The sequence below is a fragment of the Drosophila subpulchrella genome, chromosome X (assembly GCF_014743375.2).
Source record: "Drosophila subpulchrella strain 33 F10 #4 breed RU33 chromosome X, RU_Dsub_v1.1 Primary Assembly, whole genome shotgun sequence".
Lineage (NCBI taxonomy): Eukaryota > Metazoa > Arthropoda > Insecta > Diptera > Drosophilidae > Drosophila > Drosophila subpulchrella.
The window spans coordinates 1,711,024-1,726,729 of NC_050613.1; the positions used below are offsets into that span (position 1 = coordinate 1,711,024).

Sequence of the window (15,706 nt, forward strand, 5' to 3'; positions counted from 1 at the left end):
TATGAACGTGGATATCTATCTATTAAAGATAGAGAATTGGGATCTCAGATTTAGATTCCGTAGCCTTGTACGCAGCGCAAGTTTGTCACGCGAATATGTCACGCCCACTCTAACGCCCACTCACAGCCCAAGCCTGTGGAGCCCACAATTTTCATGCTAGATACAAATTTTAATTGTTTTGTTTGGTCCCTTTAGCTGAGTAACGGGTATCTGATAGTCGAGGTGTTCGACTATAGCGTTCTTCCTTGTTTTACGTATGTATACATTGGAAAAAAAACCTCTAGTGGTCCTTAGCACTGTAAGAATTCCCCTTATTCCCTTTCCTTGAAATGCAGCTTTACTATCAAGAAACGCAGGCCAAGTGTTCGGGTGCAGCGGCCGTTAAACATTATTTTAAATTTTCAGTTGTAATGCATAACGTCAGTTTCTATGCTATTAGTGCTGGGCAAGCTAAAAAGTATGCGATTGCAGTTACGAGGAAATCATTTTCATATATTTTTAGCAAGGAAACTCACGTTATGCATTACAACTTGCACCAAGTTCTTACGTTTCCCAACACTGAAAATTTAAAATAATGTTTAATGGCCGCTGCACCCGAATACTGAACTTGGGTATATACCTTTAAGAATCTGTAAAAAATCGATTTACCAACGGATTGTCGTGATCAATGGCGCATATTCTCCGTTAAGGTTCAGCCTTCAAGAAAACAACACAAAACTAATTTAGCCATTTATGCCAGCGTTTTTGCATTTTTTTCAACTTTTTCAACTTTGACGAATTTCAGCTTATAAACTAATGAATGGATCTCAATGATGTGTACAAGAAAGTTAAAGGGCATTCTATTACCTGTAAAATGAGTCTTTGATGACCAAATTCGGTTTATCAGCACTCGAGTTAGAAAATAAAAAAGTGCGAAAAACGTTTTTTACATTTAAAAAAAAATTGGTACCATAGAAAAAATTTTAAGTGCCCTTTTATTAATCAGGGAGATGTACCTTACCGGAAAACAAAGGTTTCCTTCAAGGCGTATTTCATCAATTTTTTTTTGTAAACTGGTGTAATTGACAACAAGCAACTTTGAACAAAAAAGGAAGCTAGCCTCGGCAAGGCAAAGTTTCTATTCCCTTGCAGGTCGTTCCCGTGGGAGCATTGTATGTACAGAGGATTCATATTTTTAGAAAACTAAAAACAAATTACAGAAATTTAAAGATAATGTTCCATTTTATTTTGCTACCGTATATGTTTACCTAAAACGAAATATAATGGTATTTGTATTATTTTGACAATTATCTGATAGTTCCTGTCGCAGCTTTATGATAAGTCGTCCGATTTTTTTTAATTTTATTCGAAATTCTGAAATATTGTAAGAATGATATACCCAAGAGTAGAAGTTAATATGTAAAAAAAAACCTAAGTTATATGCTTTTTACAGACACACTCTCTGTAATCATCTCGCGATGTGGTCATTTGAAGGACACCGTATGCTTTATTTATCAGGAGGTATACGCAATCGTTTACTTATCTAGTGGGCTGGCCTTAACTAAGAGATACGGGGCGTTGAAATTAGTCGGAGTCGATGGGTTGTACATGTCCAGTCACTCATCCGACTCTGAGCCGGATTCGGAATCGTCGTCACTGCCGGCGAAGCGATTCAATAGCAGCATCTCCTGGAACTTGTGCACCCGGATCTTCTCCGGCACGATCTTCACCAAAAACTCGAGGTTCTTGCTTTTGTTGACCAGCTGCGATAGGTGCTCATACTCCAGCGTTTCGCTGGATTTTTGCCGGGATGCCTCTACATATAACTTTCCCGCCAAATACCGGACGAAAAGCTCGGTGCACTTGGTCATAAGAAAGAGCACTTCGTTGGTAATCAGCCCTTTGTCCATGGAGCTCTTCATGATGGTCCGCACCCTGCTGAGGGGCAGTACGGTCTCGTCGTTAGGGGCGTGTTCCACGGGCGATTGGATCTTGGGTTCCCCCATTGTATTAATATTCGTTGGTTTGGCTTGGGTTTTGGATCCAACCTATCGCTATCGATAATACCGGCGGCACGGCAAGGCATTGATAACAATCAAGACAAACAAGCGTCAGAGTGCCCGCCGCTTTGGATGCCAACAATACCGACAATAGTCGAAACTGTAACCTTATTTTGTATCCTTCAAGTTACCGTCGTCCAGTTATAGCGTCTTCCCACAGAGATCCATCCACCATGTACCATCCGTTGAACGGATGCCGTTTTGCCGTTCCGAAAATTTCCCACTTAGTTCCCCATCCAAATTTGACGGACTCTTTTATGCGATAGTAAGGCGATGTTTGTTCGGTGCAACTCTGAGCTCTTCTTCTTGACAGTAGAAATTAAAACATTCACCACGAAAACGTAAACAATAAAGACAGGGAACAGTCGAAAATGGAAGGCGCAGAAGCAACAGGCTTGGTTCGATTAGCCAAATCAGCTATTATCGAATGGTAGATAGTGGATGTGCTCTTTGGGGAATCGGAGTTTCACATTTGAAAATGGGAGGGGCAGAAGCAACAGGTTTGGTTTGAGTAGCCACAGGTCTTCAGATCAGCTGTTATCGGATGGTAGATGGTGGATGTGCCCTGTGGGAATCGGAGTTTCACATTTTTCAAAAATCCCGACCGTTTCGAACGGATGGACTCTATGGGAAGGGGATATAACTCTTCTATCCCTGATTTTTTGTCCTTCCAGCATATACTGTTTTTTTCCTGCTTTATGAAAAAAAAAAATGGACTTTTTCCCATTGTACGCCGTTAGAAAAACGTATTTTAACAATTTTTGTTTAAAAAAAAGTGGTAACATATAGAGCAATGAGCAAGATTATATATCGGCAATCCGATTACAGAAAAATTATTCTGTAGGTTGGTGCATCGGCTGTCAGAAGGGCGTCTCCGCTACGTCAGGAAGGTGTATCGGATGTCACGATAATTTACGGGCTTTCGGTGTGACCAATCCAGGAGCACTACCAAAATTCCACAAATTTCCGCTCTTTATGCGGTGGCAAACCTCGATGTCAACAAATCGATGGAAAAGTTTATTTTACGAAACTTTTTCTGCGGGTAGACGCGTGTGCACATCTTGGCTCTAAAACGTAATAGGAATAACAATTGAGGGAAACCTAACTTAATAATAAATACCTTAACCGCAGCAGTAGACCAAACACCCCGACCACCCCCTCACTTCTTCCCACTGCCAGCGTGCTTCCCTCGCTTATTTTCTTTCTCCCGCCTACGATTTCATCGCTCTCTCCCTATTTTCTCACCAAATCATAATTATTATAAAAATAAATATAAATAAATCCAAAGCCAAAATCAGATTTCGTAACTCGTAAAATCGAAAGACACTGAGAATTTTTGTAAAAACTATAAACTTTTTCTTACGTTCGAAAAAAATTGTGTGTGCGTGCATGATAATGTGAAACATTACAAAAACATTGCTCCTCTCTGTTTGGAAAACATAGCCCGCACTGGACAACCATGTCCTATACCGAGTTGGAATCTGGCTATCAGGATATATCCCAGCAGCAACAGCAAAATCCGCAACAAAATAACCCACAGCAGCAGCGCGTTGGTTTCTATTTGGGATTACAGGATGGCAACGTACGTGCTTCACTGTTTTTTACCACTAAAACCCATTATGAATTTTGTAGTTGTACTCATTTACTAGAAGAGTGACATATCTCAAAAATAGTATTTCGAGATAAAGGCGCCTTTCAGCAATGCGAAAAATACGCGCTATATTATTAAAGATCGGATGATAACATTTTAACACATCATTCATAGATTATTACACAATGAACAGTTATGCATCATTAACTAAAAAATCGTGTTTTTCGACCTTATGTCACTCTTCTAGTAAATAAGCTATATGTACATTAGGGCGGGTCGATTTGTATTGGGCCGAAACAGCTGAAATGTCGTATGCGGGGAACGTAATAGTTAAAGGTTTCTGACCAATATTGGCTAACAAAGTAACGGTCAAACGTCTTTTTAGAGGATAAGTTTGTTTGTCAACATTGCTTAGAATCCTTTAAAGATTACGTGCCTTTTAAACGATTTTAGGCACCAAAATCGGCCCACCCTAATGTATGTACATACATGCTTACATACACAAGAACGCTATTGTGTGCTTAAAGCGGAGGTCCCAATAATAGCAATGAACGGGGATGATTAATTTAACGGTCTTGAATGTTCTTTTAAATTTAAAAGTACAACTAAAAAAAATGTCATGACATTTTAGTTTTAAATGTTTTCGACAAACTTAATATTTAAGCAAAAATCGATATGAAATACATAACGAATATACCAAATGAAATATAAAATAAAATTGGTTCCTAAACATTTTAATTAGGAAACAACTCACTTTTAGTTTCATACATATGTAATGAAAGAGTCAGGTTAACTAAACTTCCTATAGTCCGTGTGCTATTATTATGCTGACCCCCACTGTAGAATTTTGCATGCGGGGGCTGATCCTGACATTCTTGCTGGTTTCTTGCAGGTGCAGCTTCGCTTTCTCTTCTACTTTCTCGTCTTCTTTCCCCATTCATCAGCTCGTTCCCTCCAACGGCTGACTTTTCAATGTCAATTCCAAAAGCTTCCGCTCTCCTTAGGACCCTTTCTTTCTGACATGTTTGTTAGTGCGTTTTTCAAATGAACATAATTTGGAGTATATGTGTTCTTTTAGCCAAAAGAAAATAGCTAATGTTATACTCAAAACGAGCAACATTTAAGATAAGATTGCAAAGAGCCAAAAAAAAATTTATTTTTGTAAATTAGTGCTATCTAAGCATAATATATATATATTTTTGATGTTTACGCATATTTACTTGTGCAAAAACATAAACTACAATCTTTGTCCATGATCTGCGCAACATTCTCCTAGGTTCGCTATTTGGGTTCGCAATTTTAACGAGCCGTTTAGCAGCTAGGGTCACAAACTATCCTTACCCCACTGTTCCCTATATAAGTCGGGTCGAGCCATCCGATCCGGCATAGTGACGAACGATTTGTTTTTTGACTGCCACTTATCCAAAAATTAATAATTTTTAAAGGTTTAAAAGCTGAATGTTGCTGACATCTATTAAACACATTCCTGTAAATGTTCGATGGTAAAATTCGAGTGGAATTCAACAAATATAAAAAAAAATAACTCTCCATACCCTATAAAATGTTCGTCACGATACCCTACAACACCCAGAAAAAAAGGACCGAAAATGCCCAAAAATGGCCTAGAATTTAGGTAAAATTGGCCTAAATCTGGAGCTAAGTCCATGTATGGCCTTAAAGTTAGGACTCCATGACCTAAATCTTTATGTGGACAATTTTTGGCCTAGATTTTAGGTAATTGGCTGCCTAAAAATATAAGAAAATCCTGAAGCTTACATTTTAGGCATTTTACGGCCTAAAAATTGGTGCAGTTTTTGGCATTTATTTTGGGCAAGCCCAATGCCTAAATTTTAGGCATCTTACGGCCTAAGAGTTGGGCCAGCATTGACCTAAAACTTTTACCCCACATTTTGACCCCCAGCCTAATTTCTGTGCCAAAGGTGCCCTAAAAATTAAGTAAAATTTGTAAAAATAAATACAGAGTTCTGTTATTGTCTTTTATTCAATTCAAATCATTTATTTTAAAGTTATAACTTATTAAATTGTATTGGCTTAGCACAGCTTTTATCTTTAAGAGTATACATATGAATAGGAGAGTTAATAATATTCTAAAGATTAAATATTTTATATATTACGTAAGCCTAATGCGCAATACGAACCGCATGGCTTTCCTAATACACACATACATGCACACTTATGCATTTACATATGTGAATGCAAAGACAATTACTTGTGTACATAGATATTTGTAAAATTAACTAAAAGCCAAAATATTACTCATTTTTATGATAGTACTTAACGAATTTTAAGAAAATAAAATTTAAATTATGTGCGCAGTTTCATGTATGTATTTTTCTACATTTGTACGAATGTGTTTAAAAAAGAAAGTTCGGGAAAAAACAGTCTTATTACGTTTTAAAGTACTAATTTCATATAATTGCGAAGCCAGTACGTTTGTATATATTATTAACTATTCTTTTTAACTATGTTATTAAAAGTACTTACCAGTATACTCCTTTGTGCAAGCCGAGAAAAGCTGTATAACTTTTTAACTGAATTTTACCATGTACAAAATATTCTGAGAATGAATATTATTCTGCGCGAGATGGCAAACCATCGATTTTAACGCTATAACGATAGCATAAAAGGTTATTATTTGGCTAGGTCCAACATCAATACGTAACAGACATATTTCGTTTAAATGGTTTTTAGCTGTCAAATATTTTTAGGTAAAATGCTATATTTTTAAGGCCCACGATTGCCTAAAATATAAGGCTGTTCGTGACCTAAAATATGTGGCAAAAAGCACACAATTGTAACTTTTTATGCAGTGTATGACCTAAAAATGAACTTTTAGTCCAGTTTAAAATTTTAAGGTCATGCGTGACCTAAAATTTTGTCCATCTTTTTTCTGGGTGAAGGTACTGTTGGAAATATAATGGTGCTAATTTTATAAGGCGCAAAAGAATAAAACACAAAGTACCAACCTGTTGCTAGGGATCTTGTTAATACTTGTATATATTTATCTGACTTGGTTTTCCTGCCAGTGCACTTTGCTCTGGCAGTGCCGAAACACAAGTAAATTGAATAATTTTTTTTCTTTTTGCTCCATCATTTTAGTCAAAATTATCTCAAATAAATTACGCGAATTCTTTATAATATTATTGTAAATACATTGGCCGCGTTCGGCAGAGCAACATGATACCTGATCACTGATGGAATTCATACGATAGTTCTGCTGAACTACTTGCGCTGCGTACAAGGCTACGAAATCTAAATCTGAAATCCCAATTCTCTATCTTTGATAGTTTCTGAGATATCCGCGTTCATATCTACGATTTTTTAAAGTTTGTGGGCGTTAAAGTGGGCGTTAAGTGGGTCAATCGATAGGTATTGATAAGAACAATACATTTCAGATAAAAATTTTATTCTAGCACCAAAACTGTAGGAGCCACAGTTTTTGGCGGTTTGTGGGCATAGCACTCTGCTGAAACAAACTTGCGCTGCGCAGGAATCTTAGGAATCTGCATGCCTAATCCCAGTATTGTAGCTCTCATAGTTTCCCTTATAGTTTCTCAGCGTTCATACGGACAGACGGACATGGCTAGATCGACTCGGCTAGTGATCCTGATCAAAAATATAAATTCTTTATGGGGTCGGAAACGCTTCCTTCTGCTTGTTACATACTTTCCGACGAATATAGTATACCCTTTTACTCTACGAGTAACGGGTATAATATTTCGACGCTAGGTGGCGTGGTGTTCAACCTTGCACTTCCGGTAGCTGAGTAACGGGTATCTGAAAGTCGAGGCCATCGACTATTGCGTTATATCTTTTTTATTAAAAAATTCGTTAATTTTCGGTTTCTGTTGCGTTTCGATTGTTTGCCTGTTTGGTACGTTTAATTATATTTCAATTTCGACTCCCTGGCTGCATTAATTAATTACCCAGCTATGCCAGTTGTTTGTTCAATTTGTTTGTTTTGGTGTTAGCTTAGGGCCCAGTCTGAAATCTCGGGTGGCCCACTTTCGGGTCCAGGTGGATCTCAAGATCCGCAGTCAGGGTTCAACTTTCATACGGAGCGGTAAAGCCCCGCACTTCTCTTACGGCTGCACTTAAATTTTTTTTGGTGAGCCTTATCGGAATTATTACATTTTATATTGTTGCAGTTTAAAAATAAAGACAGATTTTTAGCAAACTATTCGTGTCTGTATTTATCAAATATTGTTGGGGATTTTATAAAAGCTTATCAAAGTTAATATGGGCTACATAATCATAATTCTGTGCAGTTATTGACCAATTAAATTGTTTGTTAAAAAACAAAAGTACACGTAATGACAAAACGCACCGAGAAAATAAAAATCTGCTGCTGTGGTGCGATCAGGTGTGCATACCAAGAAGTTAGATAAGTGAATGGGTTTGATTGGAGCCTTTGTGACAGAGGGGGCAAAATGTCCCAACATGTCGATTGTATTTTTCTGTCCTTGTTGCCATGGTAACTGACTGATGCGCAATTTGTCAGCACCCGCCAAACCGTTCACTTCATTCTATTTTTTCCTTGCGTGCGTTCTTTTGTGATTGGAAACCTGCAGAGGGCAGACATATGTATACATATATGTATGTAGGTGCAATGTACATACATATGTATGAAAGACGAAATCGTTTAAAAGTGTTATTTAAAATACCGAGTCGGTTAAAGATTCAGGTTTAGTGTTTAGTTTAATTATATTATAATTAAATCTTATTCATTATAATTAAAAATCTTGTTCGGTTCTTTTATTTGGTTAGTTTAATACTACTAAATATATATTAACTTAAAATTAAATTATCTGAAGATTACTTTTTTTTTATTAATTCTTTAGTAACATAAATATGTAGTACCTGTAAAATTCGTATTACAATTTGTATTCCTATTATTTTAAAGGATAAAAAATAAAAAGCAAAACCTAAATTTTAGATAGTATTATCAATGTAGAAAAAAAATGGGAAAGAAAGCCTTAAGATTTCGCAGTTCTGATATCAATAACTTTGTTGATTATTATCGCTCATAATATTTACTCGTCTCGGTTATTGTAATACAACCGCCTCGCTGAAAATATCTTCAAAGGCTCGCAAACGATCCGATTTCGATCTATCGAAAAAAACTTTTGCTGACAGAAAATGAGCGTCCAGTAATTCGTTATTCGTAGAGTGAAATGGTATAATGTGTTCAGGAAGAAGTACATATATGTAACAGGTAGAAGGAAGCGTTTTCGAGCTTATAAAGTATATATGTATGTACAATGTACATATATATTCTTGATCAGGATCACTAGGCGAATCGATCTAGCCTAGTTCGTCTGTTCGTGTGAGAGTCGTGATCTCGCTAGCTAGAGAGTTTGGATTACAGTTTAAGATTTCTTACACGCAAAAAAACACGACAATCACCTTTGTTTTTAGAAAATATCCTATGAATTCGCTTCAATGGCGATTTTCCCTGTATTAAAGAAAGTTTTTTTTTTAAATCAATGGCATTTAAAAAAAAAAAGTATTGCAATTTAGAAATTTTTTTCTACTCTCATAAAAAAAAGTCGCATTGAATATTAGAACATCGCCATACTTTTGGTGCCAGAGGCAGCTAGCCTTAACTTTTAGAAAATATATTTCTGAAAACAACAAAATTTTCTAAACATGTAATAAAAAGAAGAAAATACAAATCTAATTGGGAATCGGAGGGATTTTGGTTGTTTATGTATTATGCGACCCTAGCCGGTGATGTAGATGGTTCGTGTTGGATCTCTTATTTGTCAACTTATTTTACTCTCTTTTACTTAAAAAAATAGATTATGATGTAAACACATTTTTAGTTTCAAATTGGAACTGAAATTATAACTAAAATTAATCTACAAATTACAAATTATAAATAGAAAATCCAATTTACTTACTATTTTGAGAAAAGCTTCTGAGTCGCGCGCGGAGTCAAACACCTTGCCTCAAGCCTTGCAGGCAACCGCTCTAAGAGCTACGCCAATTTTTATAACCGTTACTCGTAGAGTAAAAGGGTATACTAGATTCGTCGGAAAGTATGTAACAGGCAGAAGGAAGCCTTTCCGACCCCATAAAGTATATATATTCTTGATCAGGATCACTAGCCGAGTCGATCTAGCCATGTCCGTCTGTCCGTCTGTCTGTCTGTCCGGATGAACGCTGAGATCTTGGAAACTATGAGAGCTAGGCTATTGAGATTTGGCGTGCAGATTCCTGAGCTTCTTACGCACCGCAAGTTTGTTTCAGTAGAGTGCCACGCCCACTCTAACGCCCACAAGCCGCCCAAAACTGCGGCTCCTACAGTTTTGATGCTAGAATAAAAATTTTAACTGAAATGTATTGTTCTCATCAATACCTATCGATTGATAAAAAAAAAGTTTGCCACGCCCACTTTTACGCCTACAAACTTCAAAAAATCGTACATATGAACGTGGATATCTCGGAAACTATCAAGGATAGAGAATTGGGATCTCAGATTTAGATTCCGTAGCCTTGTGCGCAGCGCAAGTTTATTACGCAAATATGCCACGCCCACTCTAACGCCCACAAACCGCCCAAGCCTGTGGCGCCCACAATTTTCATGCTAGATACAAAATTTTAACTGAAATGTATTGGTCTCGTCAATACCTATCGATTGACCCAAAAAAACTTTGCCACGCCCACTGTAAAGCCCATAACGCTTAAATCTGTCTACCGCCGATAGGTGGCGCATTTCAATCTCGCTTTGCTGCTTGCATATCTCCATTTCCCTTTGGTCCCTTTAGCTGAGTATCGGGTATCTGATAGTTGAGGTACTCGACTATAGCGTTCTTCCTTGTTTTTATCTAAATTTTAAAGCTATTTTTAAGGAGTGACGATTATCAAAAAATTCAAAGCGATATTTGTTTGCAGTAAAAAATGTCTGGAACGCAAAACTTTTTTTTTCTGTTTTTTAGAAAAACAATAGTGCAAATATAAAAAAAATTTCTGTTGTCGTCTTTTTTCCTAAAATTAAAGGTTTTGACATTTGACAATCCTTATACAAATCCTTGACAAATCCTTATATTTAAGGGAAAAAGGCCTTTTCTATATCTTAGAATAAAAATTCTAAGAAATGTCGTTCTATGGTGAATTTTTCAGCAGTTTAATAAATCTTTTCCATATTTTAGATTTTTTTCTTCTGAAACATCATTTTTTTTAATACTTAAGAAAACATTTTTTTTGAGTGTAGATGGGTATTGATACACAAAACATAGTCGCATTTACATTTACAATATCCCGTTTTATTTTACAAGTAACAGGTTTACAAATCCAAATATTTGCTATTCGTCACATGCTGTTTTCGAATGTTTGAAAATGTAGTAGAAAGGAAATTTTTTACTTTTAAGCACGGAAATATTGAAATCTAAAACGGTTTTTATGTTCACAGTGCATAACAAGTACGCTACCAAGGTTCCTTTTCGAAAATATAAGTGTTATCTTTGTTAAATGTTTCCAAGGAAGGAATGAATTGGAGGAAGTTGATTTCTTCAAAAGGGACTTTAAGTTTATAGTTAACAAGAATGAAAGCTTACTTCGGCACGCCGAAGTTTCTGTACCTTTGCAGGTTGTTATCGATATGATATGACATTCCCAAGAAAAAAAAAACAAAGTTATAATCTTGTACATTTAAAAAAATTTTTTTTTCAGTATTCCTATGGAATTGTTCGTTCTGGATTTGAAATCAAAACACGCTATTATTTCCCTGAGTTTACAGTAAATACGATGTTATGGGTAAAAGTTTTTTTTGCGGGTTTCTCAAAATCGATCCCAACAACCAATCATTTTAAGTTCATTAATATATAACCTTTAGGTTTCCCCAACGTTTGACATATTAAAAATTTCCAGGAAAGCCTGCGTTTAAATCGAGCATAGGAAACCGCATCTCTATTCCGTTCAAGGCAATTGCCCTTTCCTGTTTATTCAAATGCTCCGGAAACTATGTAACACCAACCTGGTAAGAAATATGCACCAAAAGAATAGATATTTTCGTAAGGAAGGACATTAAAAATTTAAATATTTATTTAAATATAAATTTAAATTATAATCAACACATTGGAAAAAATTTGTAAAGTTATTGTGTCATACTTTTGTGTCGATAATTTTACGTTAGGATTACTATTTTTGATAGTTACATTTCAAATTCAAATTTCCTCAAATGTGTTGTTTTAAAACTCCCAACTGGATCTAGCGTGTCGTACACCTAGACTCCTCTTAGCTAAGTTACGGGTATTTGATAGTCGATGGCATCGACTATAGCGTTTCTCTTGATTGTGTTGTACTTCTAATATTTAAATCGTTTTTATTTTCATTTTTCCCAATATTATTATAAATGATATTAATTTATTGGAAATTATTTATAGAACTTATATCTCACAATTAGTTGTACTTACTTTTTTGCTTTTCTGTCTGAACTGGGAATCGAACCGGGGCATCAGCGGAAAAGTACCCAAATACCTATGTATGTGTACTTCTTCCACATTTATTAATAACAGTGTATGTATAAAATCAGTATGAAATGCTATTCAAATATTTCTTTCCCTTTGTGCGTTGGGACGGCAGCTTGTGTTTTAACTTTAGTTATAGAGTGATAGAGTCATTTTTGTTGTTCGGGCTAGAACCCGATTAATGTTTTGGGCTCCTGCCCACAACGTTTATGTTTGTCAAATTATGTACATTTATTAAACACTTTAAACTGAAAAACACTTTTTTACTACTCTGCAAAAAACCCACTGCCTCTGTAAGCAAGAAGATGAAATATTTTGCTGAAGCTGATCGGGGACAAATAACCTATTTTTAGTAACAAAATTAGATATACAAATATTTGTATGTTGCACCTCATTAGAAGGTTTTCTTCCTTGATCTTTAAGTACAAACATGTTATATATGTATGTATAATCAATGGGAGAGATCATATCGAATGGCGCTTAACATTTATATACATACATATGTATACATAGCAAGTTTTTACTTGGTCAATTAGCACTCAGGCGAATCTTTGGAAGATCTACGCTACGCTTTGGAAGATCTCGCGCCCTTATCAATGGAACTCTTATCGACTTTATCCACCGCTTGTTACCGGTTATTGCTTTTGGTCGCTCTCTTTCTATCGCTCTCTTTCTGTCGCTCTCGATCTCTCTGTAGTCGCTTCTATTAGCATGCCCGATCGACCGGACGTGTACGCTATGTATGTAAGTTGTGCCGTCAACAAACGAACGCGACGATGATAATAAGTCGCCTTCAGCAGGTCGTAACAATTATACAAAGAGAACGCCTTCTCCCATTTGTTTACTCACTCTCGGCCTCTCCATGCACTACAAATAATAACAAATAAGTGTAAATATTAACTTGTTTCTTTTCTATAATTATATTTACATCGGGTTTACTGCTAAAGCAAAAAATAGATGCACATATAACCCAAAATGTTAAAATATTTTATATTATAAAAACTAATAAACAATCCTGAGAAGTGACTTAACTTTTCCTCCGTTTTTCAGCCAAAGTTAATTTTTCGGTCTTTGTTGGGTTTAATCTATGCGCATTAGTTATGTGCGCATTTAATGCATTAAATCCTAGAAACAAACAAAAGTTGGCATAAACACAAATTACCATAAATGTACTTTAAATTCTAAACAGCTGCTTAATGGCAGTGTTTTATATTTTTCACACTAGTGCTGCAAATAATTCTAAAGGTAAGAATTTACCGGGCTTCATGGTGCAACCACAAAATAATTATTGAGGAAACAAAAATGAAATTAATTTAAAAGACCCGATAATCAACGGAAAAATTCGGAGTGAGTTTTTTGGAAGTTGACAGTTTGAGTAAAGGGAAAAGTTGCAGTTCTTTCGGAACAAGTTTGGGAACTTGGAATCCGCGTGTATCTTTCGGAAGTGAAAACTGGAACGGGTCCGAGTATCTTTTCCGACTAAATTCAAACCGAGAGTCCATTTATCACTCTGAAGTTTTTTTAGTTCTTAGTTTTTAGTTTTTATAGTTAATATATTATTAACTTAAATTAATTTAAAGAAGGTCTATTTTATCTTAAATGAAGTTATAATAAAAAACGATTTCAAGGCGAATTTGTTTTTCAAACCCCTACCTTCCTGCACCAACCTCATTCACACTGACATGCTGCAGTAAACAATAAAAAAAATTCAAAATACACCCTTTACAAAATGCTAGATATTTGAAAAAACGTAAGTCTAGTATTCAGATCGGCTAAGAGTTTCACTAGTCGTTAAATCGTATTATTTGTAGTGTGACCGAAGTTTTCAAAGTTCACCCGCAATGCATGTAGCATGTTCTTACTGTCAAGCAGCTGGGTTTGTTGATTAAACGGAAAACACATCAATTGGTGGAACTTAAAAAAGAAGTGTCCGCTAGTGCACACAGAAATTAAAAAAAAATAAATGAAATGTTTAACAACTGTTTTTATTTATGTAAATTAGTAGTTTGTAGTTTAAAAGCGCAAAGGTGTATTTATATAGTTCTCTCTCACTTTCTTTTTGTTTTTCTCCCTGTTTTATCTGTAGTTGCAGCTAGTCATGACTGGGCTCTCAACTGACTTAGTGATTGGGCGCAAAAACCAAATGGCGTACTCTCTGAAAAAGTCCGACGCGATCCGATTCGATCCCCAGCGAACCCAAGCTAACCGTTTTGTTCAGTTCCGTTACTCAGTTTGCCGCGTTACTCGGAACAGCTGACTTCGTCGGATTGCGTTTTCAGTTTTAATTAGAGTTAGGTCATCTGTTTAAAAGCAATTCGACCTACAAACACGTACTGCTTGGCTTATCGGATTCCCCATCAGTGTTGTTAACTATAGTTCACAAAAGCGTAGCTAAATACAGCTATAAACCCAAACCAAATATGGATCAAATGTAGAAAACCATTGACAGCAATAAATAATTGAAATGTTTATTAATAAGTATAAACATGGATGTCACAGAAATCTCTTCAAAGCTATGTTTCAATCTCGGTGCCACAGAAGGCTTCGAAAAATGTTTCCCAAAATAATAGCAAGTTTTACGGCAAAGAAAATTAGACAATCTTATCTGTTCCGGTCATGTCAACGGAGGCAACGTTCCAAGTAAATTTTTCGGTCAAATTTAACACTGAGTCTAACAACATGCATTGTTTAAATTTAACTTTATTAAACTTAGCATTTCATTCTGAAAACTTATTATTATTTCCTAACAATTTAAATTAATGTTAGTTTTTTCTGACAAACAAGAATCTAAAAGCTTAACATAACATTGAAAAATCGACCTTAAAAAATTAAACCTTATCGACGGACAGACGATTAAATTATTTAAGGGGGTATTCTAGTCTAGAGGCTCTAGTTTCGAGCCTTTTTTAACAATTAATTAAAACTAAACAATTGATACTTTTATTGTCGGGTTTTTTATCATTTGTTTATTTAACTTAGAAGAGTACATAAAATAAAATTTAAAAAAAAAAAACTTTTTTTTCATCGATTTATGCGTCCTTGAAGTAGAGGGGGGAAAAAAAGGCAGTGTCCTCGTCGCCATGATTTCTACCCTTGCGGTCAACTTAAAAATAAAAAAAAAAAGATTCTTAATCAGTACGAATGTCGCTATGTCATGAACCATCAAAACTAAAAAAAAATTTTTTTTTCATAAAATGGCGGGCACTTAAAAAAAAGGTCGAATTTTTTACTATTTTTTTAATTTTATCGAATTTTTTAAAAATATTACAAATTTTAAATTCTTATTTTTTGTTGGTTCATGCGATAGAGAGATATTAAAAGAATATTCATGCCAAATTTTAAGTAAATCGACTGATTAGAACTTGAAATATTATGGCTACCGTATCAGAAAAAGTAGTTTGGAGAAAAACGCGTTTAAAGTTTTACGTTAAATTTCAGGCAGTGTAACTGATAGAATAGCACGTATAACTTACATTCTCTTAATCAGCCATAATTTTAAAAATAATTTGAATTTTGAAAAATCCGTTTAGGGAGATATTTTTGAATATCTAAACTATCGAATTATGAAAAAAAAAAATTTTCGA

The 15,706-nt window shown here is 35.3% G+C and overlaps 2 protein-coding genes across 12 annotated transcripts in view; one reads left to right on the forward strand and one right to left on the reverse strand.

Annotated features, from left to right (window-relative positions):
* Positions 1-1,463: 1,463 nt before the first annotated feature.
* Positions 1,464-2,086, reverse strand: LOC119556921 (chromatin accessibility complex 16kD protein-like). Its single transcript, XM_037869408.1, has one exon. The coding sequence runs from the start codon at positions 1,983-1,985 to the stop codon at positions 1,596-1,598; it is 390 nt and encodes a 129-aa protein (XP_037725336.1). The 5' UTR covers positions 1,986-2,086; the 3' UTR covers positions 1,464-1,595.
* Positions 2,087-3,004: 918 nt separating this feature from the next.
* LOC119556210 (inositol hexakisphosphate and diphosphoinositol-pentakisphosphate kinase) overlaps positions 3,005-15,706 on the forward strand; it is a 65,876-nt gene continuing 53,174 nt past the window's right edge. For 4 of the 11 annotated variants that reach the window (XM_037868178.1, XM_037868190.1, XM_037868191.1 and 1 more), the window contains exon 1: positions 3,029-3,621. In XM_037868178.1, coding sequence (XP_037724106.1) covers positions 3,499-3,621 — 123 coding nt within the window. In that variant the 5' untranslated portion in view covers positions 3,029-3,498. Of the gene's footprint in view, positions 3,622-11,523; positions 11,633-14,366; positions 14,763-15,706 lie in introns of those variants that run through there. The other 7 variants (XM_037868185.1, XM_037868186.1, XM_037868189.1 and 4 more) reach the window with 5 other exon arrangements.

What these genes read in the sequence shown, in the direction of transcription:
- LOC119556921 (XM_037869408.1), bottom strand. Translation starts at nt 1,985, where the DNA reads ATGGGGGAACCCAAGATCCAATCGCCCGTGGAACACGCCCCTAACGAC.